This window comes from Musca domestica, unplaced genomic scaffold (genome assembly GCF_030504385.1).
Source record: "Musca domestica strain aabys unplaced genomic scaffold, Musca_domestica.polishedcontigs.V.1.1 79, whole genome shotgun sequence".
NCBI classification, from domain to species: domain Eukaryota; kingdom Metazoa; phylum Arthropoda; class Insecta; order Diptera; family Muscidae; genus Musca; species Musca domestica.
In genome coordinates this window covers 1,280,018-1,307,789 of record NW_026712406.1, presented here as the reverse complement: position 1 = coordinate 1,307,789, position 27,772 = coordinate 1,280,018, and the positions used below count along the sequence as shown (strand labels likewise).

Here is a 27,772-nt window from a genome sequence, read left to right as displayed (position 1 = left end):
AGAGAGCCGGATTCTTATTTCGGATTTTATAATCGTTTTACTTATTAAAGACTTTGACCCTTCGTGAGGAAACTACCACAAGTAATCATTCGATCTCTTCCATCTTTATAACATATATTGTGTTGATGGTAATATTGAGATGTACCAAGCCTGAATGGAGTCGGATGCTAATTTCGCAGTTCATCAGCTTCATGGATACTCATAATGCTGACCCTTTGTGGTGGAGTAGACCGATATATCCCATCTTCACAGCAGATCTTGTGCCAGTAGAAGCAATGGAATGTGTTAAATATGAAAAGAACCGGATTCAAAATTTCGACACCACTGTGGAGGAGGTGCCAGAAGTTTTGCACCGATATTTCCCATGTTCACACCAGATTATGTATTGACGGAAATATTGAGATGTGTGAAATTTGAAGAGAATCGAATGCTTATTTTACAGATTATAAGAGATATCATTATTCGAAATGGTGACCCATAGTGGGGGAGGTACCAGAAAGAGTGGACCAACATATTCCATCTTCACAGCAGATATTTTGTTAGTATAAATAATGAGATGTGAGAAATATGAAGAGAACCGGATGCTTATATCAGATTTTATAAACGTTTTGATTACAGAAAACATTGACCCTTTATGAGGGAGGTACCAGAAGGAATGGTCGGATCTCTACCATATTCAAAACAGAATTTGTGTTGATGGAAATATTGAGATACGCCAAGTCTCAATGGAATCGGATATTAATTTCGCATTTTATGTGCTTCATGGATATTCAAAATGTTAACCCTTTTGTGGGGGAGATACTAGTAGGAGTGCACCGATATATACCATATTTACAGCAGGTCTTGTGTTAAAAAAATATTGCGATGTGTGAAATATGAAGATAACTGGATGCTTATTTCGGATTTTATAATCGTTTTAGTTATTCAATATTTTCACCCTTTGTGGGGGAGGTACCAGAAGGAGTGGACCGATAAATCCCATTTTCACACCTGATTTTGTTTTAAAAGAAATATTGGGATCGGTAAGAGAATCGGTTGCTTATTTCGCAAATTATAAGAGAAATAATTATTCAAAATTGAGAGCCTTTTGTGGGGGTGGCACCAGAAGGAGTGCACCGATATTCACAGCAGGTCTTGTGTCTGTAGAAATATTGGGATGTGCCAAGTTTGAAAATAATCGGATGTTCATTACGCATTTTATGAGCTTCGTAGTTATTCAAAATGTTGAACCCCTTGTGGAGGATGTACCAGAAGGACTGCGCGGATAAATCCCATCTTCATATCTGATTATTTGTGATAAAAATATTGTAATGTGTGAAATTTGAAAAGAATCGGATGCTTATTTCGGATTTTATTATCGTTTTGATTATACAAAACATTGACCCTCTGTGGGGGAGGTACCAGAAGGAATGGCCGGATCTCTATCATCTTTATAACAGATCTTGTAATGATGGAAATATTGGAAATGGGCCAAATCTGAATGGAATCAGATGTAGATTTCGTGTTTTATGAGATATATGGATATTCAAAATTTGATAGAGTGGACCGATATTGTCCATTTTCGCACTTGACCTAGCACTGAAGGTAATATTGGCATTTGCAAAGTTGGAGTATAATCAGACTATCCTTTTTCTTTTTGTGCAGTAAAATATTTTTTTTTTTTTGAAAATTTCGAACTTTTGTGGGAGAGTTACCAGAATGGGTGCAGATCTCGGAACTAAATGTAAGTTTGATAATAAAATATTATGTGATGTACCAAATTTAGACCAAACCGTATACTCCCTTTGAGAGTTATCGTGCCCACAAGCCAGACAGACAGGTAGACGGACATCGCTAGATCGACTCCTGAAACGGATTTGGAGATCTAGAGACCTACGTTTGATACGTTTTGGCCGTATCAAATGATATATACCTTCTCCAGCCATATGGCTGAGGGTATAATTAGGTGAATTTAAAAAATTCCCTAATAAAGCAAACCTTTTCTCTCACAAAATATTAGACCTATTTCGAATTCTATTTTCGAATAGCAGAATATATTAAAAAAATCCCCAATAATACAAAAACATTTCCACACAATACCAAAAAAATTCGGAATTTATTTTGATGAAGATGGCTTTGCAGTAGTAGCACGTGATAGCCACTAGTCAACAATCAAATATTTGGTCAGGCGCCATGTCACAAGGAATGACAAAAAATACCTTTCCTCCGTTCAAATCATATGGCCCACACCTGTCGCATCATAAATTTTATTTTAAATGCCACAACAATGTTCAGAGCAAACTTTAGTCACTGACTGACTGACTGACTATTGTACAGGCGATAGACGATATGCCGACGACGCACGGCTAACATTACCTACGAAAGACTACAAACATACCTACTCGTATATCAATGAGTTTATATCTTCCCTGTTTTTGATAGACAACTTGTACTGACTTTATTGAATGATTCTGGTATTTGACGGTTGAAGAAACTGTCATTATTATCGCGAATATTCTTTGGGTGGTTAGCCGGATGGCTGGCGGGGGTATTTTCTTGTCAATCATAGACAGCTGACACTTTTTCGTCTCTTCAATGTCAGTTTGGGATTTGCAAAGACGTTTTTGTGAGTCCCCTCCGTCATGGCATGGGCCGTAGTAAGTAGTAGTTCAGGTGGCGATGATGATGGGTTGAAAAAATATTTTGTGAAATAATTTGGAGGTAATATATTGCCCTGGTATTTATCTGGCGTCTTATGAGGCCAACGGGTGGTGCACACTTTTTTATCGACACTTATTTTCCATCAAATTCTAATTTGTTTCAATCGGGAATTTTGAATGTCATGCGGTTGCAAATTAAATTACAACAAATTGATGAATTGGAGATTGAAGATTGGTGGTGTTCGTTTTTATCAATAATGAAATATGAGAAATTTGGCAATAGTTTAGCCCACTCAAATTTGTGGATTTTTTTAATACCCTCAGCAATATGGCTCGAGAGGGTATATATCATTTGATATGGCCAAAACGTGCCTCATCGAAATAACGGGTTTAGACCCTAGGTCTCTTTGAATCAAATGACATTTGGCGTCGATTTTTAGTCCGTCCGTTCATCTGTCAGTTTGGCTGGTGCGCACGATAACTCTCTAAGGGAGTATCCGATTTGATCCAAACTTGGTGCATCGTAATATTATTGTCAAACTTAGATCGAGCTCGGAGATGGGTAATATCGGTCCACTCTTTCTGGTACCTTCAACACAAAATATCAACATTTTCAAAAAAAAAACTCTTTTACTGCACAGAAAAAGGAAGATAACCCGATTTGTCACCAACTTATATTTGCATCAGAGCTAGGTCAGGTGCGAAAATTGACAATATCGGTCCACAGCATTCCTTCTGGTACCTCCCTCACAAAGGGTTAATATTTTGAATAACCGAAATGATTATAAAATCCGAAAAGAGCATCCGGTTCTCTTCATATTTCACACATCCCATAATTTCTGCTAACACATGATCTGCTGTGGAGATGGTCCACGGTCCACTCCTTCTGGTACCTCCCCCACAATGTGTCAAAATTTTGAATAATTATATCTCTTATATAATACGAAATAAGCATCCGATTCTCTTAGAATTTTACACATTTCAATATTTCTATCAATACATAATCAGGTGTGAAGATGGGATTTATCGGCCCACTCCTTCTGGTCCCCCACAAGTGCGTCGAAATTGTAAATAACTACGAATCTCACAAAACGCGAAATGGCACCCGATTATTTTCAAACCTTGAACATCCCAATATTTCGACTGACACAAACACTGGTACCTACCCCACAAAGGGTCGAAATTATGAATAATTATATCCCTTATAATTTTCGAAATAAGCATCCGATGCTTTTCAAATTTCACACATTCCAATATTTCTATCAACACAAAATCAGGCGAGAAGATGGAATATATCGGTCCACTCTTTCTAGTACCTCCCCCACAAAGGGTCTAAGTTTTGAATAACTTCAACCAACTTCAGACTGCTGTCATTTCTAAGCCACTTGTCCGACAGCTGCTAAAATTATTGCAGTGACAGCTCATTATATTGTTTACAAGCGTGAGAATTTTCCAGAAAAAAAGGAATTCAAGCGTGATAGTGTGATTTCTTTACATTTGGCTAGAAAACCACAAGAGGCTATCGTTAGAGCACTCCAGCATTTAAATGTGAATAAATCTTTTGCGTCTCCTACCATCGCTCGTTACCGTGATACTGGTAGCGTAGCCTGGCGTCAAGGAAGTGGACGGAAGAAAACAGCAACATCAGGAGAAATAGCTCGAAAAGTAAAGAGGCGACTTTTATCGAAAACCGCGTCGCAGTGGCCGAAAATGGCTCGTGAGCTGAACATATCGCAATATTCCATTCGCCAAATATTGAAAAATGAGTTCGAGGTAAAGCCATTGAAATTTCAAAAAGTGCAAGAACTTACACCGCAACAGAAAGAAAATAGACTCAAAAGAGCTAAATAGATGCTTCGCTTGACCGAAAGTGGTGAACTGCCGAATTTGGCTTTCTCCGTCTCCGATGAGAAAACATTCGTTGTCCAGCAGTTTGTAAACAAACAAAATGATCCGCTCGTGTTTACTTGCCAAAGAGGTCAGCTGAAAATGTGCACCTTCGGTTAGCCACCAGAACTCAAATGCCGGCCATGGTGATGGTGTGGGCCGCCATAACAGCCGATGGTCGCTCTTCGCTCGTATTAATCAACTGTGGTATCAGTATAAATCCTTAATATTATCGCGAAAATATTTTGGAGGGTGTATTAAAGCCTTGGGCATGCAAATATTTTGGCCGCAGACCTTGGACATTCCAACAGGACTCGCACTCAGTACGCGCCACCCTAGAATGGTTACAAAATGAGGTAACTCAATTCATTTCCAGACCACAAAAATCTCCGGAAAGCAAGGTTGGCACTAAAAAATACCAAAGTGTCGATCACCTCAAGCAAGTGCTTCGCCGGGAATGGGCGGCGTGTGACGGTTTCATTGGCCGTTTAAAGGCCATAATTTGTGCCAAAGGTGACCAAATCGAACAAATCTAAACTTATTCTTAAAATTTGATGTTATTTCCGACATTTTTTGCTTCCATTCAATAAAACCTGAGATGATCGTCTGATCGTTTGTTTGTAATTGATAGACTCAAAACCTGCTGAACAGATTTTCCTGAAAATTTCTACATTTACTACAGCATCGCGTGAAAGTAACAATGGCTACATAAATTTTTGAAATTCCACTTGGAACTGGAAATGTAGCATTAGAATCGGAGGTACCTCTAAAAAATGTAGTTTTTGTGTGGACATATCTATTGATTGGTTATAGATACAGTATTCAAATTTGGAATGTGTGACGGAATTCGCTAAAAAAATGAATTTTCCAGATTATTATGAAATCGGGTCAGATGTGGATATAGCTCCCATATATATTTTCGGCCGATTTCATGTATTTGACGCACTAAACACGCTATGTATCTCCAATTTCAATGACATTTGGAATGTGTAACGGAATTTTGTCCAAAAATTTATTTGTTAAATTATATAACAATCGCTTCAGATTTGGATATATCTCCCATACATATTTTCGTCCGATTTCATATATTTGATGCACCAAACACCCTATGTATATGTGACGGAATCTGGTCTAAAAATTAATTTTGTAAATTTTTATTGTCGAAATATAGAATTTTTGTTTTCTCCCTCTCTCTCTGTCTCGCTTATGGTCAGAAACACCAGTGGATGCTACCCTAGACAATATTTAGGTATGTTGTCCAATATGTAGAAGATTACGAATAACACATTTCATTGTAGACGACTAGCTTCTCTCTTTCCCCCCTCAAATTTAATCCCGCATTCCTTAAGCGACATCTCTTAAAATCCCTTCTGGGTTTTCTTTAAAGTGACAAAATTAGTCTGTAATCGCCGCAATTAGAAAACGAGAGGGAAAAATACTTAAAGCAAATCCAAAAACTACTCTGCCACCACTCCATCCACCCATAACCTGCGACTAAACTGATGTGGTACCTCAAGTGATTGCCATATCAAATTACCATTGAAAACAAAGAGCCATTGCAGTGCAAAGTAGTACTTGAGTGGAACCACTTGTCCCATGGAGAAAGAAACTTCTTCTTTTTTCAATGAAACTCTTAGTTCGAGGTAACTGCAGGCCCGGCACACAACAACCTGAAGTACGTTAATAATTCAAAAGTGCCTATTAACCCACATTTAAATAAATACATAGCCGGGTAGCCGCCCATGGCGTAATGCTAAGGTAATATTGAAACACACATACATGACGAGGAGAACGGCCAAACCACTCTTTGGCCCGAACACACATGTGAAAAACAGATGTCACTCGCCTCCAGATGGTATCCCAACGCCATGACATAATTCTCGAACAAACCATCTGCTGTGCACGGAAGCCATTGAGACTGCCTCCTGCCCGGCCAGTCATTCATGGCAACTAACTCGATGTCGTGCAATGCTAGCTATGGCCAATGAGCACAAATAACTAATTGTTCAAATGGCCGCAGGGCACGAGACACGCCATGCCACGCCATAGACGAGAAAAAGAGGACAATTAACATTTTGTTTGCCAACCCATTTCAAAGCTTACGTTTGGTTGCTCACACACAACAAGAGGTTATATAGAGTTGTTAATTTGAGTAGATGATGATGTTGTTGTTGTTATTCTTTTACTTACCAATATACGACCGGTTGTGGTTTGACCCGATATAAGCTCTCCAGCCCAGTCTTTGGCTTCTGTCATAAATGTGCCCTCGAACTCCTGTTTGTTTCTGGATGCCTTCTGCTCCTTCTGCTTGGGATCGTTCGGTCCCAGCTCGGGTTCCTTGCGACAGCATATAAATGCAAATGCCCGCCATAGTAGGACGATGAGAAATCCGGCAAGAAATGTGAAAATGCTCGAGAGCAGAAAGCAGTAGTATTTTCGAACTTTGAGACAATCATCGACCTCGAATGGTGAACCTGTTGGATCTTCAGCCAATGATTCGACAGTGCTTTGATCACACCCCGACATCCCCTTAAAAAGTGAGAGAAAGAGAGAAAAAATAAAAAAATTATTATAAATTTATTAAAAAAAAATTGTTTTTGTAAAAATGAGCAATGAAATGACGTTGTAGTAGCCTATAACGACATGGGTGAGAACTACCCAGACACATACATACATATATTTATGATTTTCATTAGACACACACACACTTAAATTTATAATTTTTTAGTTTTTTTTTTATTTTATTTCTAATATTTATAGCCATGACTATCTAAGAGTTTGCATGATCCGATGATTTAATGTAATTTTAAATATCTTTCATATCTAGGTTTGATGATCTATATGATTAGCAGAGTACATATGTGTGTATGTGGGTACATATGTATGGGTACATGTAGGTACATATGCAGGTAGGTACATGTAGGTTCATATTTATGCGTATTTTTAATGTAAAACCCATGGATTTGTAGGACATTAGAAAAAAGTGCTAATTTTCTTAATAAATATGATTTTTTATTAACAAAAGTTAATGATATCTTTCCATGGCACATATGGAATGTACAAAGTACTTTTGCTCAGAGACTCACAGTGAAATTCGATCTAGAATAATTCTTCCTTTAACACTTTGCCCAAAAAATGAAGTATAAAGGGAGATTTTGACTCGGAATGGAAACGCGTACAATTAACAGTAAAAGTGCAACACATAATTTTCACATGATGTAGACAAAATTCGAAGCTAATTTTCTTAAAAACTATATTACCTAGGTGTATGGTATATTCTGAGATATATGGTAAAATTTTGTGGAGAATATTTCTGCCTTTAACACTTTCCGCAAGAAATGAAGAATAAAGGGAGATTTTGACTCGCAATGAAAACGTGTATAATTAACAGTAAAAAAGCACACACATAATTTCCACATCCTGTACACAAATTTCGAAGCTAATTTTCGTAAAACCTATTTTACCTAGATGTATGGTTTATTCTGAGATATATAGTAAAATTTTGTGGAGAAAATTTCTTCCTTTAACATTTTTCCCAAAAAATGAAGAATAAAGGGAGATTTTGACTCGAAATTAAAAAGTGTATAATTAACTGTAAGAAAACAAACACAAAAATTTTACCTGCAGTACATAAATTTCGAAGGTGATTTTTATAAAAAAAACTATGCCTCCAAGATATATGGTTTATTCTGAGATTTATAGTGAAATTTTGTGGAGAATATTTCTTCCCTTAACACTTTCCGCAAGAAATTAAAAATAATGGGAGATTTTGACTCGAAATGAAAACGTTTATAAATAACAGTAAGAAAACAAACACAAAATTTTTACTTGTAGTACATAAATTTCGAAGGTAATTTTTATAAAAAACTATGCTTCCTAGATATATGGTTTAGTCTGAGATTTATAGTGAAATGTTGTGTAGAATATTTCTTCTTCTAAGACATTTCACCTAAAACGAGAAATTTTATTACTTTCAGGCCTCAAATCGAAAAAAGCCAGTAGAAAAATTAATACAAAAAAATTGGTAATATTTTCGGTTCCTTTTTGGAGCATTGTTGTAAATATTTTTTTTCATATATAATTGAAATATAGATTTCTTCTCTTAAGTGACTTATAGTGAAATTTAATGAGGAATATTTTTGACATTGACATCATTTTTCCAAAATGATATTTTGTAGGAGAATTGTACATGCATTCATATGAGGTAATTAAACAGCAAAAAAGTAAGGACATAACATTTATACAAATAATAAAAATTGATGAGATTTTTAATGGTAAATATTGAATATAAAAATTTCTTTTGTACAGAGACTCACAATGAAATTTGGTCTATAATAATTCTTCCTTTAACACTTTGCCCAAAAATGAAGTATAAAGAGAGATTTTGACCTGGATTGGAAACGTGTACAATTAACAGCAAAAAAGCACACATACAATTTTCACATCCTGTACACAAATTTCGAAGCCAATTTTCTTAAAACCTATTTTAACTAGATATATGATTTATTCTGAGATATGTAGTAAAATTTTGTGGAGAATATTTCTGCCTTTAACACTTTCCCCAAAAAAATTAAGAATAAAGGGAGATTTTGACTCGCAATGAAAACGTGTATAATTAATAGTAAGAAAACAAACACAACATTTTTACTTGTAGTACACAAATTCCGAAGATGATTTTTATAAAAAACTATGCTTCCTAGATATATGATTTATTCTCAGATATGTAGTAAAATTTTGTGGAGAATATTTCTGCCTTTAACACTTTTCTCAAAAAATGAAGAATTAAGGGAGATTTTTACTCGCAATGAAAACGTGTATAATTAACAGTAAGAAAACAAACACAACATTTTTACTTGTAGTATATAAAACTCGAAGGTAGTTTTTATAAAAATTATGCTTCCTACATATATGGCTTATTGTGAGATTTATAGTGAAATGTTGTGTAGAATATTTCTTCCTTTTACACCTTCGGCCTAAAACGAAATTTTATGTTACTTTCGGGCATCAATTCGAAAAAAGCCCAAGGAAAAGTTGATAGAAATAATTAATAATATTTTCGGTTTCTTTTGGGAACATTGTTGGAAATATTTTTTTGATATACAATAGGAATATAGATTTCTTCTCTTTAGTGACTTATAATGAAATTTGATGACGAATATTTTTGACTCTGACATCATTTTTCTAAAATGATGTTTTGTAGGAGAATTGTACATAAACTCATATGAGGTATGTTAAATTAACATCAAAAAAAGCAAACACAACATTTTTATTTGTGGTGTATGATTCTAAGCTAATTTTTATAAAAACTATGCTTCTTAGATGCATGGTTTATTCTGAGATTTATAGTGAAATGTTGTGTAGAATATATCTTCTTTTGATACCTTCTGTCCAAAACGAAATTTTACGTTACTTTCGGGCGTCAAATCGAAAAAAAAAGTCCGGGGAAAAATTTATAAAAAAAAAATTGGTAATATTTTCGGTTTCTTTCGGGAACATTGTTGAAAATATTTTTTTGATATACAATAGGAATATAGATTTATTTTCTTAAGTGACTTATACTGAAATTTGATGAGGAATATTTTTGACTTTGACATTATTTTTCTAAAATGGTGTTTTGTAGGAGAATTGTACATAAACTCATATGAGGTATGTTAAATTAACATCAAAAAAAGCAAAGAACTAATTTTAACTTGCAGTACATACATTTTGAAGGTAATTTTCGTAAAAACTATTTAACCTAGATATCGGGCGTCAATTAAAAAAAAAAAGGCCGAGGATGGGAAATATATTCGGATTTTATGACCATTCACTATTTTTATACCCTCAGTCATATGCTAGAGAGGATATTTATAATTTGATACGGCCAAAAGTGCTTCATCGAAATAATGGTTTTAGACCCAAGGTCTCTTTGGACTAAATCCGTTTTAGGATTTGGTATATCATAATATTATTATCAAACTGAGATCGAGTTTGGAGGTCGAAGTTTTCAAAAAAAATATATATTTTACTTCACAAAAGGAGAAAGGATAATCCGATTTTGCTCCAACGTTGGAAATCCTAATATTTGCATCAGTGCTAGGTCAGGTAAGAAAATGGATAATATAGGTCCACTCAATCAAGTATCTTCTCCACAAAGTCTTAAAATGTCGAACGAACTATTATAACTATTATAACTATTATAAAATGTTATTTAAGAGTCCGACGAGTCAAATTACACATATCACAATGCTTTTTTAAGGTCTGGTGTGAAAATGGGATATATCGGTCCACTCCTTCGGATACCTCCCTCCACAAAGGGTCACCATTTTGAATATCCAAGAAGCTCATATAACGCAAAATTAACATCCGATTCCATTCAAACTTGGCACATCTCAAAATTTCTATAAACACAAGATCAGTTATAAATTGGGAGAGATTACTTCCGGTAACTTCCCCACAAAGGGTCAAAGTTTTGAATAACCAAAACGATTATAAAATCCGAAATAAGCATCCGGGTCTGTACATATTTCACACATCCCATTATATCTACTAACACAAGAGTTGCTGTGAAGATGGGTAACAATTTTCAATAGTTTTGTCTGTCATAACTTTCGAAACAAGTCAGCGATTTTTTACAACTTTCTTTATCTAAATATTTCTCTCAACCCGAAATCTGAGATGAATATGGAATTTACGATTTCCCACAAATTGGATGTAAATGTTCGATTTTCTTGTAATTTCGCCCATACCAATATTTTTATCTGCATTTGATGAAGTATGGAAATGGAATACTTCGGTGAATTTTTCATTCATTTCATTTTCTAAAAATTATCACATATCTCATACAGGGTGAATATCGTCCAAACATGCCACGTCGCAATATTTATATCATATTTATTTAGGTCCGAAAATATTAGCCCAATGGGCAATATGCCAAAAATGGAAAAAATATTATGGGTCTCATTAGATAAATTCTTATTTGTTCCTTATTAGCTCTGTGTTTCCAATAAACGAAGCTGCATCATGCTGAGCTTAATTTTCGACCCATATGGTCTAAAAACAACATAAAATAGATTCTACAAAAAATATAACTCCCAATATTTTATTAAGATAAACAACAATAATAAAAAACAAATAAGAGACCGCCCAAAGTTATAAGTACGATTTTTATGAATATAATGGGCCATTTATTACCGCAAGTCAATCATAAAAAAATAAATTAGCCAATGAAAGTATAAATAGTGAATAACTAGCAATTGTTCAATTAAAATGTTTAGATCTTCCAATAAAATAAAAACAATAAATATTTGCAAAAAAAAAATATTAAAATATGGCAATAAACTTTCCAATGCAGTCATCATCAGCATCTGGAACTATAAAAAATGGCGAAGGAAATAATAATGGAGTAGGAAGTAGGAACTTTCTAGACATCGGTGTAAAGTTCTAATATTCGGTAGGCTATCTATTGACCTACACCCTGTCAAATTTCACAATTCAATAAAATTTGCAACACATTGCGGAATTACTTTATTTTACAAAGAAATGCTATTGTTGCTCACAAACAAGAAAATGCTGAAGATACATATCCTAACCCATTTTAGCCACCTTGAACGGGAAAGACTTCGGAAGATAAAATGTAATTTTATAGTGGGTAAAGCTATTTTTATAGTGAAAGTAAATGAGGTATATTTCACCATTTCTCACGATAATATAATTTGTTCAGCATGTCAGCGGCGTACCCTGAGGCTATGACCTTAGAAATATACATAGTTTTAAACTGTGAAGTGAAGGAAGGCGAAGATTCGATCAATCTGGCAAATGAAACAAGTAAGAAAACATTAAGTTCGGCCGGGCCGGACTTTGAATACCCTCCAGCTTAGGGTAAAGGAAACATTTGTCCCACAAATACCAATTTTTAGACATATTCTTGGGAAAATATGCAAAAATCATCAAAATACAGAATGTCGGGAGGAGCTATACAAAAACGTGGACCTACACATACAATGTTTCGCCAACGGAGCTAAAACCCAATAGGACCCACAAATACCAATTTTTAGACAAATCCGTGGAAAAAGTGACAAAAAACCGAATATCGTGAGCTACCGTTATATGGGGGCTATACCAAAACCTGGACCCATACATACAATGTCTTGCCACACGAACTAGGACTCATTGCGACCTACAAATACAAATTTTCAGACAAATCGGTGAAAATTGTGTGCAAGGTAGGTACCTTTATATGGGAGTTATACCAAAACGTGGACCTATACATACAATGTTTCCCCACCGAAGCTAGAACTCATCATGACCAACAAATACCAATTTTTAGACAAATCCGTGAAAAAGTGTCGCAAAAATCATCAAAATATCGAATATCGGGAGGTACCGTTATATGGGGGCTATACCAAAACGTGAACCGATATATCTCATTTTCAGTACAAACCGTCCTAGACACAATATAAATCGTTCTGCAAAATTTTGACGCTCTATGTCAAATAACGTGGGCTGTATGGTGATTTCAACAGACAGACGGGACATCGTTAAATCGACTTAGAATTTTAAGCTGACTATGAATACATACACTTTATGGGGTCTACGACGAATATTTAGGGATGTTACAAACGGAATGACAAGTTAATATACCCTCCCCTCCAAGGTGGAGAGTATAAAAATTATTTTTTTTTTAAATTATGTAAAAATATTAGGAAAATTTGTAATTTCGGAGGAGGTCCCACCCTGCGTACGTCCCTGGTTATATGTCATATCACATCATCACACAGTAGGTCACAGTAATTTTGAAAAATATCGGCAAATTGTATGATTATACTAAATTTTGACCAAAGCAGTGTATCGATATATCCAAACGTTACATTCAATCAGATATTGAGTGAAATCCGCAAACTCATTTTACATTTTATGATTATTTAAAATTTTGATTCTCTGCAGGACGCCATTTACTGTCAATTTATGATTTTTCAAAATATTGACCGTCTGTTTTGATATTGGCAGGAATTTTGAAATGAGTTATACTTAATTGGGAATGGGTAGACCAACAAATTAGTTTTCTTCACACCAACATATTGTTGGCAGTAATATTGAAACATGCGAAATATGGAGTAATCAATTTATGATAGCTGGGTTTAATCAATGACTTGTACCTCTTTAGAGAGAGGGAATGTAGAAAAACAATGGGCCGATATGGAACCGGAGGTAGCGGGAGAGTATTTCCTATGTTTGAACTTTATCGGTTAGTCGCTTCGCTATATATTTTTATACCTTCAGCCATTTGGCTACAGAGGGTATATACAAGGTCTCTTTGGACCAAATCCGTTTCAGATCATTTGGATAGCGATGTCCGTCCGTCCGTCTGTCTGTCTGTCTGGCTGGTGCGCACGATAACTCTCGAAGGAAGTATTCGATTTGGTCCAAACTTGGTACATCGTAATATTTTTGTCAAACATAGATCGAGTTCGGAGATGGATAATATCGGTCCACTCCTTCTGGTACTTCCCCCATAAATGGTCGAAATTTTCAAAATATATTTTTTGCGCAGAAAGAGAAACGTTTGCAACGTTTGCTTTGCAAATCCTAATATTTCCGTCAGAGCTAGGTCAGGTGTGAAAATGGACAATATCGGTCCACTCCATCAAGTACCTCCCACACAAATGGTCAAAATTTTGAATAATTACAACTCTCATAAAATGTGATGTAAGGGTCCGATTGTCTTCAAATTTCGCACATTCCAATATCTGTATTAACCCAAGGTCTGGTGTTAAAATCGGTTCACCCCTTGTGGTACCTCCTTCACAAATGGTCGAAATTTAAAAAAAATATATTTTTTTTTTTGCACAGATAGCGAAACGATAATCCGATTTTGCTCCAAATTTGCATATCCTAATATTTGCGCCAGTGCTAGGTCTGGTGAGAAAATTGACAAACCTCCCTCACAAACGAATATCCATGAAGCTCATAAAAACCCAAATCAACATCCGATTCCCTTCAAGACATGGTACATCTAAAATATTTCCATGAACACAAGATCTATTATAAAGATGGTTCTGCTTACTGCTCTACATATGGTTCAAGATTAAAAAAAAAACGCTCAAAGAAAGCGAAATAAGAATCCAACTCTCTTCAAATTTCACCCATACAAACATTTTTGCTAACACAAGATCTGGTGTGAAGATGCTATATATCTGCGAATCAATTCTGGTACCTCAGCCACAAAGGGACTCAATTTTCAATACTTTTATCTGTCATAAATTGCGAAACAACTCAGCGATCCTTTACAACTTGCCATATCTAAATATATGTCTCTCAATCAGAATCCTGAAATGAATATGGAATTTAAGATTTCCCATAAATTGGATATAAATGTTCGATTTTCTTATATATTCCTAATAATATTTCTATCATATTTATTTAGGTCCGATATGAAATGGACAATATTGAACCATTCTTTCAAAACCCACTCCATAGAGAGTCAAGAGTTTGAAAATTCATAACAGATGTCAAAATATTTTTAAATAATCGAACATTGGGTATACATCTGTCGGCAAAACCGAGCGATACTTTCTTACTTCTTTCGATACCATAAGCAATTGCATCATGCCTCATCTCAAATATTTTCCTTGTGCCTATCTTTACTCTGCAATTTTTCATTCCCATCTTCAATTTTGTTGCACTCGATTATTAACCCATTTAAACCTATTAATTGTTTCACATTTTTCATAAATTTCCCACTTCATAGCGCCACATTTTTTCTCCAATTAACACCTACATATCTATCTTCAGATCTAGCGCAAATTTTTTGCCCAGACTCTATTCTATTCTTACATCAATGCATTCCAGCTGCCAATCTGCTTCATGGCAAAAAAATAATAATAAATAAATTTCAATTTATTTTCCAAGAGATATTGAAATTTATGATCCTATTTCTCCCACTTTAATTAATATTGGCAATAACAACAACAACATTGGCAATCATTATTGTTATTGTTATTATTACAGAAAAAAAAAGAAAAAAATGAAGGAATTATTAATAGACCCATAAATGATCTTGAACCAATAAACAGTTATAGATATTCGACGAAGTGCATGGCTGCATTGGCTGGCTGTCAGCCTCTGCCTGCCTGCCTTTGGGCCTGCACAATTTTCAGATGACAAATTCTTGGTTTTACATCATCGTGAGCATCATCACCATCAGCGGCATCATCAGCATATCTCGCCGTTTCTTTGGCGCGTTTGGTGCAGGCCAGCCATAGCATGGCTTTGCCACAATAAACACACACACTTTGTAAGAATGGGGAAGAAAAATGTTTGTAAGGCAACGAAAAGATGGGACCCGGGGAGGGGGAAACTGGACATAAGGACAAACACAACAAATACGACTACTAATGCCAAAGACTTACATCAAATGCTTGGTCAAGGTCTGTCAAGTTCGCCATGTCTCACCACGAAAAAAAAATGAAGAAGAGGAAGAAGAAACGATGGCGTTTGAAGTGCAAAGGAATACGAATCAATAATTTGTTGTTGCTGCCACTGCTGTTGCTGCAACGGCGGCGGCGGCTGCTGCAATTTCACGTTTGGTGTTGTTGTAGTTGCCGTCGAATTGTTGAGGAATTTGTTGTTGGTTTTGTTTTGCATGCATATTTACAAATTTTATTTAATTGTTGGTTTTGTTGTTGTTGTTGGTTTTTCTTATTTTGTTATTGCATTTGGGTTCAATACGCCAATCGTTGCAATCAAAATGATCAAATTTGGTTGTTACAACAAATTTACATTTTTTCAAATGATGTCATTGTGATTTTATTTTTTTTTATTTTTATTAATAATTATATTTTTTCAGATTTTCATTTTTTGATAAGCACTATAATACACAAAAATAATTTTTTGCTTTACATTTTTTTAAAATATATATATATTTTTTTTTTTTTCAAATCACTTGTGGTACTCGGTGCCGTATGATAATTGTGAGAAAGTGCGTTCTTATTGCCAAAAAAAAAATGTTTTTATTGTTTTGAAGTCTTATTCAAAAAGATTTTTTTAATTAAATTTAATTTTTTTTGTCTGCGGATCTGCGAAAATTATATACAAAATTATATAGGTAACATGCTATATTGGGTAATGCAGTCGAATAGAATTTTGCTTAAATTAGACACTCGTCCTGGAGCAAAGTGTTCTTAAGATAATACCCATGGACCTTCCTCACAATATTCAGTAGAGCATGGACGACGATGTTCCATCAATAACTAAAATTAGGTCTTTCCTTGCCAACCCGGATGATCTGTGTGTTCAGTGGAAGGAAAGCCAGAGATACCTTCACCACTATGCGATGCTTTTCGCCGTCAGTCGTATTTTGTGGTGATGATATGTTACAAGGGCCGTTCTTTGGAAAGATGCAATTATTTCGAAGTTATAGCGATAAAGCATTTAACACCAGAACAATCGAAGTTCATCTCAAGTTCTACTAAAAAATCTAATAAACACCTTTCCTTTTTTATACCCTACACCACAAGGCGGTCAGGGTATTATATCTTTGTGCATTTGTTTGTAACAGGCAAAAGGATACGAGATAGACCCATAGTTCCTTTTGATGATCTGCATAGAATCACATTCTGAGTCGATTTATGCATGTCCGTCCGGCCGTCCGTCTGTCCATGTATTTTTGTAAACAAAGTACAGTTCGCATTTATTACCCGATCCAGATGAAATTTTGCACAAATCATTTGTTTGGCCCATGGACGTACCCTATTGAAATTGGAAATAATCGGTAAAAAATTAGATATAGCTCCCATTGATATCTTCGTCCGATTTGCCTTTTATTGTGCACCAAACGTGTAATATTAGCCCGAATGGTATGGAATTTTGCACATACAAAAAATAAGTATGCCAAATTTGATCGAAATCGGTTCAGATATAGCTATAGCTCCCATATATATTGTTCATCCGACTTGTTATTTTTGTCCTCCGCAGCCGTAATATGCACTCTGTAACAACAATATTTGGGGAAATATATCGCATACAGCTCAGAAATACATTTGCTAAATTTTATCGAGTTCGGTTCAGATTTGAATATAGCTCCCATATATAACTTCGTCCGATTTACCTTTTATTGTGCACCAAACGTCTAATATTTGCCCAAATGGGATGATGGCACTTACGCCCGAATTGAGTCTAGAAGCTAGTATGTCAAATTTGGTGAAGATCGGTTCAGATATAGCTATAGCTCCCATATATACTGTTCATCCGATTTGTTATATCTGTTACCCAAAGCCGTAATATACACTCCGTAACAACGACATTCAGGGAAATATATCAAATACAGCTCAGAAATATATTTGTCAAATTTTATCGAGATCGGTTCCGATTTGGATATAGCTCCAATATATATCTTTATCCGATTTCAAATAAATTGTGCACCAAATCGGCAATTCAAGTCCGAATTTAAAATATACAAATGCTTCGGCATATTTAGTCCTTTGAACTTTAAATTATAATCATAGCGTGTATGATTGAATTCTCCCATTAAAACTTTTAATTGTTATGCGGAGCTCTACTAAATTAGCAAAGTGGTGTAGGGTCCACTTTAAGACTTTCTTTACTGGCTGTACCTGTCTTTGTACTGCTTTTGGTCGTTGCGATGGAAATATCTAATTGGCCAACAGTTCAAATCCCAGCCGTGCTCAGTTGCTTTTATACCCTCAGCCATATGACTACAAAGGGTATGTATCATTTAATGCGGCCAAAACGTGCCTCATCGAAATAACGGGTTTATACCCTAGGTCTCTTTTCTTTTTTAGGCCCTAGGTCTCATTTTAACATTTTCTAAAAAATTAACACATATCTCATATAAAGTGAAGGAAGTAACCAACCAAACCTGGCTCTCGCAATATTTCTATCATATTTATTAAGGTCTGTGGACCAAATCCGTTTCAGGACGTTGGGAAACGATCTAGAGATGTCCGTTCGTCCGTCTGCCTGGCTGGTGTGCACGATAATTCTCGAAGTATGTACTCGTTTTGGCCCAAACGTGGTATATCGTAATATTATTGTTAAACCTAAATCGAGTACGGAGATGGACAATATTGGTCCACCCCTTTTGATACCTTTCCCACAAAACGTCAACATTTTCATAGAAAATAATTTACTTCATATGAAGAGAAGGAAACATTCGATTTTGGGCAAACTCTGCAAATTCCAATATTTGTATCAGTGCTAAGTCAGGTTCGAAATGGACAATATCGGTCCGCTCCTTCTGGTACCTACCACACAAAGGGTCAACATTTTGAATAATTATAACTCTTATAAAATGTGATGTGAGTGTCTTCAAATTACGCACATCACAATATTTTTATTGACCGAAGTTCTGGTGTGAAGATGGAATATATCGGTCCACTTCTTCTGGCACCTCCCCCACAAAGGGTCAAAATTTTGAATATTCATGAAGCTCATAAAACACGAAATTAATATCCGATTCCATTCAGACCCTGCAAATCTCAATATTCCCACCAACACAAGATGTATTAGACAGATGGTACAGATCGGGAAATTCCTTCTGATACCTCCTTCACAAAGGGTCAATATTATAAATAAAGAAAGGTAGAGATTGGACCATTTCTTCTGGTACCTCCCCCACAAAGCGTCCATATTTTGAATAACCAAAACGAGCATAAATTCCGAAATAAGCATCCGTTTCTCTTCAAATTTCACATATCCCATTATTTCTACTAATCACTCCCTCCCCCACAAAGAGTCAAAATTTGGAATATCCATGAAGCTTACAAAAAGCGTTGTGGATATAAAATGTCTCGAGCAGTGTTCGATTTTATATTATCACGAGATAAATTGAAAAAATCACTGTCATATTAGAGCAACCTTGTATTTCCATAAACATACTCATATCGAATTTTAAATTCACTTCTCTCGCACATTAGGATTCCAGTTTTTTTTTTTTTTTTTTTTTTTTGCCAGCTGTTTATGTTTATTTTAATAATTCCGATGTGAATTGCTTTGTTCCATTCATTCATTAAACTGGACGGAAACTAATATTTATTTATTTACATCCTCTTTTTATGATTTTCGTCTCGACAGGTTTTGTATATTTTTCCACACAATTTTCTTTTGTTTGTTTTTCTTCGGCAGATTATTTGTTTGTTTGCACTGCTCAAAGAGGAAATGAAGATGGGCGAATGTCATATTATTATAATGGAGTTTGGGGCAGAGGAATTTTAGCATGAAAAAATTGGATTGGAAATTGCAACTAGTGAAAGAAGGTTCAAGTGAATTGCCTGTTTCAGTTTCACAGCAAAAAAGAGCGAGATTTCAGCAAATTTGCAGATTTTTTAAGGAAATTTTAGAGGAAAATATTTTTGTTATTTTTCAAAAATCATATTTGTAATTCAAATTTAGCAAAGTACCGCAGAGCAATATTCGGGCAGCGTGTGCCGGTTTCATTGGCCGTTTGAAGGGTATAATTCGTGCCAAAGCTGAACAATTTGAACAAATCTAAACTTTTTCTAAAATTTGATGCTATTTCCGACATTTTTGCTTTCGTTCAATAAAATTTAAAAAAAAAGTGTAAACCTTATGGCGTTTGACTTTGTTTCAATTTTTTTATTTCACCCTGTATACTCATTTCCTGGAGTTTAGATATGTTTTAGACTTTTGACGTCATAAAATTATGTCATAGGTACCAGTATGGTAGAATTTCATGACAAATAATTTTGTAGAATATTTTGATTAGCTACGACCCCGTTTAATGGTAGTTTTTAATGATTTTTTAAAAGAAGTACCAAAAAGACCCCTTTCTTGGCTAGCTTGAGGGTTAAAATGTTCGACAAAAATATTCCCCGTATTTTAATCTGCAATATTATCGAAGACACTATACACCTAATATTCATGGATTCCGAGGAATTTTAAATCGAAAATTTCTAAAAGTGTGAAAGAGAGGGGGGACCTTGTCCCCTCATTTTAGGTTACTTTGCGATATAAACTTTCAAAATACCGGTACACGTGTCTTCTTTTTTTGGCTCTGTATTCTGGGACCTATAGTAGAATTTCATGACAAATAATTTTGTAGAATATTTTGATTTAAGGGGTCAAAAATATTCTCCGTATTTTTATCTGCAATATTGCCGAAGACACTATATACCTAAAATGCATGGCTTACGAGGAATCTTAATTCGAAAGTTTCCAAAAGTGTGAAAGAGACGGGGGAACCTTGTCCTCTCATTTTAGGTTACTTTTCGATGTAAACTTTCAAAACGCCGGTACATGCGTCTACTTTTTATGCCCTACACCACATAGTGGTAAGGGTATTATGTCTTTAGATTTTTTCTGCACCAAGTGGCTAATATCAGTCCAAATAGTGTGAATTTTACTACATCCGACCGAATTCAGCCTACAAGCATGCGCTTTAAATTTGGTGAAAATCAATTCAGATATAGCTATAGCTTCCATATATATGTTTCATCCGATGTTGGTGTTTAAGTCCCTTACATTCGTTATATTCACTCCAGAAGACTGATATTTACCAGCAGATATCAGATACAGCCTAGCAATTCATAGACCAAATTTTATCAAGAGATTAGATCTAATTTCAGATTTGAGATCAGATCTTATTTCAACTACCATATATATCTTCATCCGATTTTAGGTTTCTTGTGCACCAAATGGCTAATATCAGTCCAAAAGGTGTAAATTTTGCTACATCCGACCGAATTCAGCCAACAAACATGTGCTTTAAATTTTGTGGAAATCAGTTCAGATATCGCTTTAGCTTCCATATGTATGTTTCATCCGATTTTGATGTTACGAATGTAAGGGACTTATTACATTCGTAATATATTTGGTACCAGATATTAGATTCAGCCTGTCAATACATGATTTAAATTTTATCAAGATCGGATCAGATTTCGATATAGCTTCCCTATATTCTTCGTCCGATTTTAGGTTTCTTGTGCACCAAATGGCGAATTTCAGCCCAAAATGAGTGAAGAGTTGCACTTCCAAGCGAATTCATTCTAGAAGTTAACATTTAAATCGGTTCAGATCCGATTTGGTGTTTAAATCTCCAACTTTCGGAATATGCACTCTACCATAATCATATGTTTTGCCAGATATTTCATAGAGCTCAGAAATGCCCAATATAACCCTCTCTTTTACGAGAGCTCTACTAAATAAGGGTATCATATAGTCGGCCCCTCCCGACTTTTGAGCTTTCCTTACTGGTTAAGCTCTAATTTCATATTCCGCTGGATTTTTGCCTGTAATTATTTGTTGGTGTCGCCCAGTCTTGTAGACCTAACTGAAGGTGTTTGACAGTGAAGCAAAAAACGCAACGTGCGGGAGCTGTTAAAACCAGTATTGCCAAAAGTATAATAGCAAAAAATCACCCTTTATAAATTGTGGGATCCTTGTGGATTCGGAAAATTCCCACCCTGCCTGGTTTAAAGTTCAACTAAAAAGTGTGACGTCACACAGATTTTTCTTTAATAAAAACCAAAAAAACATCAGCAAGACCCAAGCGAAATAATGCCGCTCATCCGAACATAATTGTGTAGGCATTTTAATCGTTAATGATGTGTCGTTTGCGCGTTTGTTTTTCGATACAAAAATAGCAACAAACAAAAATTCGTTATTTATATGCGACAACAAAACGCTCACATGCGGGACAAAAGGGCAAAACAAAATACCAACAGCAATGGCCAGAGTTTGGGAAGGAGAGCAAAAGCAACTGAATTATTGGCGGGCAACGAACGGAGTAGAGAGTCGTTCAAACCACCAAAAACGACGAAAAAAAGAAAAACTATGAGTGAAAATGATTTTCACAATGATAGCAACAACAAAACAAACAAGAGAAGTCTTCGGCGACATAAAAAAAACAAAAATAACAGAACGCTTTGCGTAGAAGGCACTGCTGGGTTGGGTGACCGACTGACTGCCTGCCTGCCTCGCTTGCCATACGACAATATAACAGTGACGTCGTTGTGGCCGTTTTCTGTTAGGCGGCTGCTTCTGCTGGTTGTTGGTGTTGTTGCTGTTGTTTTTGGGGGTCTTAACAGAAAGTGACAAGTGCAGAGCAGGTTGACACACTCACTCACAGATTATTTACGCCATCCGCGTACCACACACACACACACGCACACAATGTCACACACTTGAAGACGTAAGCAGCAGCCGACACACACTCTCACCGACACAGATGGTCGCGAGGCAACAATTTTCATTTCAATTTTCTTTTGATTGGATTTCGTGATTTTTCTTTGGGATTTCGTCGTCTTCTTTTTTTTCTTTTGGTGTCTTGGCGAAATGATATTTCGTTGATCTTTAATACTAGAAATTTTCACATTTTTTTCAATTGGGCACTTTTTCACACTATTTCAGCACTTGTTTTCGATTTTTAATTTATTCTAATATTTTTTTAATTTTGAAAATTTTCCTTAAAATTTTTAAAAAATTAAGGAGCTAGAATTTTGAAAATTTCTTCGTCTTCGTCGTTTGTCACTGATGCGTTCCGCTTTTGTTATCCAACACAAAAATTCAAAATTCGATTTCAAGAACCACCAACTCGACCCGACGATTGCTCTGGCCAAACTGAACAGAATTTTCAGTGTTTTTTTCGACAAAAAAAATTTCCCTTTTTTGCCGTTTGTTGCTGAGACGCTGACGATGTACGCCAACGCCGTCGTCTGCTCGCATCGAAAAGCTACGAAAACTTTACACGAATGTGGTATCCTCCTCTTGACTTGGCCAATTTTGTCTCTCCTTAATGTATGCAAAACAAAAAAAAAAAGAGGGAGGTGGTATACAGGCCTGGCATTTTATTATCCTCTCATGAAATGACAAACTCAAATTAAAAATGTTTAAATGACAAGATTCTGGCAAAAAAAAAAAAAAACTAAAATGTTAGTCCCGCACAAAAACAATAACAATAACCGAACTTATATTAATAATCACTTAAACACGTAAGACTTGGAACGGAATATTAGACGGAAAAAAAGGTCAGCACAGGACAGAGTGCGCGCGCCTTTTTTTTAATATTTTTTTTCTTTGGCTTGGTTACCACCAAACTACAGGGTGGGATGGAAAAAAAATCTGCAACAAAACCAAACGCCATTTTTTTTTTTTTTTTTTTTTTTAATGAATGGAACCAAAAAATGTCGGAAATAGCCTCAAATTTTAGAACAAGTTTAGATTTGTTCGAATTGGTCCGCTTTGGCACGAATTATGGCCTCCAGATGGCTAATGAAACCGTCACACGCTGCCCGAATGTTGCTTTGCGGTATTTTGACCCATTCCCGGCGAAGCGCTTGCTTGAGGTGATCGAGACTTTGGTATTTTTTAGTGCCGCCCTAGCTTTGAAAAAAAAATCCAGACACAATAGTCCAACGGTTTGGTATCCGGAGATTTTGGTGGCCATTGTGAGCTGGAAATGAAGCGAGAAACCTCATTATACCCTCAGCCATATGGCTACAGAGGGTATATATCATTTGATACGGCCAAAACGTGCCTAGTCGAAATAACGGTTTTAGACCCTAGGTCTCTTTGGACCAAATCCGTTTCAGAACATTTGGAGTCGATCTAGCGATGTCCGTCCGTCCGTCCGTCCGTCTGTCTGTCTGTCTGTCTGTCTGGCTGGCTGGTGCGCACGATAACTCTCGAAGGGAGTATCCGATTTGGTCCAAATTAGCTACAACGTAATATTTTTGTCAAACTTAGATCGAGTTCGGAGATGGGCAATATCGGTCCACTCCTTCTGGTACCTCCCCCACAAAAGGTCGAAATTTTCAAAAAATATATTTTTTGCACAGGAAGAGAAAGGATAATCCGAATTTGCTCCAACTTTGCAAATCCTAATATTTGCGTCAGTGCTAGGTCAGGTGTGAAAATAGGCAATATCGGTCCACTCCATCAAGTACCTCCCCCACAAATGGTCAAAATTTTGAATAATTACAACTCTCATAAAATGTTATGTAAGAGTCCGATTGTCTTCAAATTTCACACATCCCAATATTTATATTAACCCAAGGTCTGGTGTTAAGATGAACAATATCGGCCCACTCCTTCTGGTACCTCCCCCACAAAAGGTCGAAATTTTCAAAAAAAAAAAAAATTGCACAGAAAGAGAAAGACTAATCCGAATTTGCTCCGACTTTGCGAATCCTAATATTTGCAACAGTGCTAGGACAGGTGTGAAAATGGACAATATCGGTCCATTCCATCAAGTACCTCCCCCACAAAATATTGAAATTTTGAGTACTCATGAAGCTCATAAATCGCCAAATTAACATCCGATTCCATTTAGACTTGGCACATCTGTCGAAATATTTATATCATATTTTGGGTCCGATAGGAAATGGGCAATATTGGCCCATTCCTTCGGGATCTGCTCCATAGAGGGTCAAACGTTTGAATAACCTTAACACTAGTCAAAATATATTTAGATAATCGAACATAGGCTGAGGGTATATCTCTTGCGGCAATACCGACTGATACTTTTTAACTTGTTTTGTAATCATTTTTGGGTGGCTCGTGCTGAGTCCTGTTGGATGGTGCTAAGGCCTGTTGGAATATCCAAGGTCTGCTGCCAAAAAGTTTGCCCAAGGCTTTAATACACCCTCCAGAATATTTTCGCGACAATATTCGGCATTTATTCTGATGCCATGGTCGATTAATTAGAGCGGAGAGCGACCATCGCCTGTTATGGCAACCCACACCATCACCATGGCCGGCGCTTGAGTTCTGGTGGCCAACTGAAGGTGCAAATTTTCAGCTGACCTTTTTGGCAAGTAAACCCGAGCGGATCATTTTGTTTGTTTACAAACTACTGACAACGAACGTTTTCTCATCGGAGACGGAGAAAACCAAATTCGGCAGTTCACCACATTCGGCCAAGCGAAGCAACTCTTTAGCTCTTTTGAGCCTATTTTCTTTCCGTTGCTGAGTAAGTTCTTGCACTTTTTGGAATTTCAATGGCTTTCCCCCGAGCTCATTTTTCAATATTTGCCGAATGGAATATTGCCATATGTTCAGTTCACGAGCCATTTTTCGGCTACTGCGACGGGGGTTTCGATCAAGTCGCTTCTTTACTTTTCGAACCATTTCTGCTGACGTTGCTGTTTTCTTCCGTCCACTTCCTTGACGTCGGACTTCGCTACGCCAGTATCATGGACACGAGCGATGGTACGAGACACAAATTTAAAGCTGGAGAGCTCTAGCGATAGCCACTTCTGGTTTTCCAGTCAAATATAAATAGAAATCACAATATCACGCTTGAATTCCATCACGAATAACTTTTTTTCTGGAAAATTCTCAGCAAAATGCTTTTGTACGCTTGTAAACAATATAATGAGCTGTCACTGGAATAATTTTAACAGCTGTCGTACAAGTGGCTTAGAAATGCCAGCAGTCTGAAGTTGGTTGCAGTTTTTTTATCTCACCCTGTATTTTGCCCGGAAACCAAGAGGATCTTGTAAAATAATAATAAAAAATGGCAAATATTCCGAAATTCCTTCACACCCCAAGTCCAAAGACAAGGAACATTCATGCCAACACAAAATAAATGTGTTGAAAAAAATCCAAAAGATAATAACAAGACAAAATGTCACAGTATCATGCGAACGGGCGGGCGAACAACCCAATGAACGAACCTCATGAAAATTTTTTCAAACAAATACGCATTTTATTTATTTCCTTGTTTGTGTGTGTGAGTTGTAAAATTATTCTAGGATATTATCATTGGCCCCATTACGTTCACTTCTCTCCCCACCTGCTTTGTAAATACCCCCCTAGCTAATGACAATAGTTCAATTAACCCATTACCCGTGTTTATTTATGTGTCTTGTAATATTTATTCGCTATTTTACATTCGAACGTTAAACGCAATATTTACCTTGACCTCTATGCGTTGCCTATTTGCAGATAATAGGTCTGTTCGTATATGAATATGAATTATAAATTACAAATTAATTATAAATTACAAATGATATTTTGAGAGAAAACGAGGATGCCGCTTTCTTGAGAGCGAGAGAGAGAGAGAGAGAGAGAGGGAGAGAGAGTAAAGGCGTCATTAATTTCGATCTGGTTGAAATGTTTATACCCTCCACCATGTGAAATTTTCACATTATGGCCAAAGTCTCTAAAATATTAAAGTTCCCATACATGGAGGCTATGCCTACCTCCAGATTTTTTTTTTAAAGTAAAGCAAATTCATCAACAGAGTATCGGAAATTTCAATTCCAAAATACAGAAAAACTTGGACCACAATTTGAGGACTACCAAACAGACAAAATCGAAATAGTTTTTTACGTCTTCGTATAGCCCCTATATAACGGTACCTCCCAATATTCGGTATTTTGATGATTTTAGCGACATAATAGACCGGAATTGTTTTAAATTTCGTAATGGGTATCACAGCAGATGACAAAACAATCCACGTCTTCGTATAGACCTCATATAACGGTACCTCCGAAATTGTTTCTAACTTCGTAATGGGTACCAGCAGGCCCTCTTCTTCATATAACCCCATATAACGTTTTTCATTTAAGCGATATTTTTCTGAATTTTTTTTTTAATTTTTCAAGTTTTTTCCAAGTGGCGAAGGGTATTAAAAGTTCGGCCCGTTTGAACTTGGCTGCATTTTTACTTGTTTGATTCCAAAATCTCTACAATTTTTGTAACAGTTCAAATTTGCAAAAATACTCTTACAAAATCCAAAAAGTTCTGACAAAACTGAATCTTCAGAAATAAACTGTTTAGCCATTGTTTCATAATTTTATACCCTCAGCCATATGTCTCATCGAAATGACGGTTTTAGACCCTAGCTCTTTGGAGCTCATTTGGAGTCGATTTAGCGATGTCCGTATGTCTGGCTGGCTGGTGCGCACAATAACTCTCGAAGGGAGTATCCGATTTGGCCCAAAATTAGTACATTGTAATATAATTATTAAATTTAGATCGAGATTTAGATCCAATCCTTCTGCTACCTCCCCCACAAAAGGATGAAATTTTCTTGCTTCTTAGAAAGAGAAAGGATAATCCGATTTTGCTTTAACTTTGCAAATCGAGTTCACAGATGGACAATATTGGCCCTCTCCGCCTGGCATCTCCCCCACAAATAAGTCAGAATTTCGAAAAATTATTACTCTCATGAAATAAGAAATAAAAGTCCGTTTACTATCAAATTTCACAAATCTCAGTATTTCTACCCACGCAAGATCCGGTCAGGGTATTATGGTTTTGTGCATTTGTTTGTAACATGCAAA

General features: G+C 36.0%; 1 protein-coding gene across 34 annotated transcripts in view; it reads right to left on the bottom strand.

Annotated features, from left to right (window-relative positions):
• The window catches only part of LOC131806527 (calcium-activated potassium channel slowpoke), a 157,544-nt gene extending 141,186 nt beyond the window's left edge, over positions 1–16,358 (bottom strand). For 10 of the 34 annotated variants that reach the window (XM_059130684.1, XM_059130686.1, XM_059130678.1 and 7 more), the window contains exons 1-2: positions 15,917–16,353; positions 6,717–7,055 (exon numbers count right to left, since the gene is read on the bottom strand). In XM_059130684.1, the coding sequence (XP_058986667.1) occupies positions 6,717–7,055; positions 15,917–15,952 (375 nt within the window). In that variant the 5' untranslated portion in view covers positions 15,953–16,353. Of the gene's footprint in view, positions 1–6,716; positions 7,056–15,916 lie in introns of all 34 variants that reach the window. The other 24 variants (XM_059130693.1, XM_059130685.1, XM_059130696.1 and 21 more) reach the window with 7 other exon arrangements.
• Positions 16,359–27,772: the final 11,414 nt, after the last annotated feature.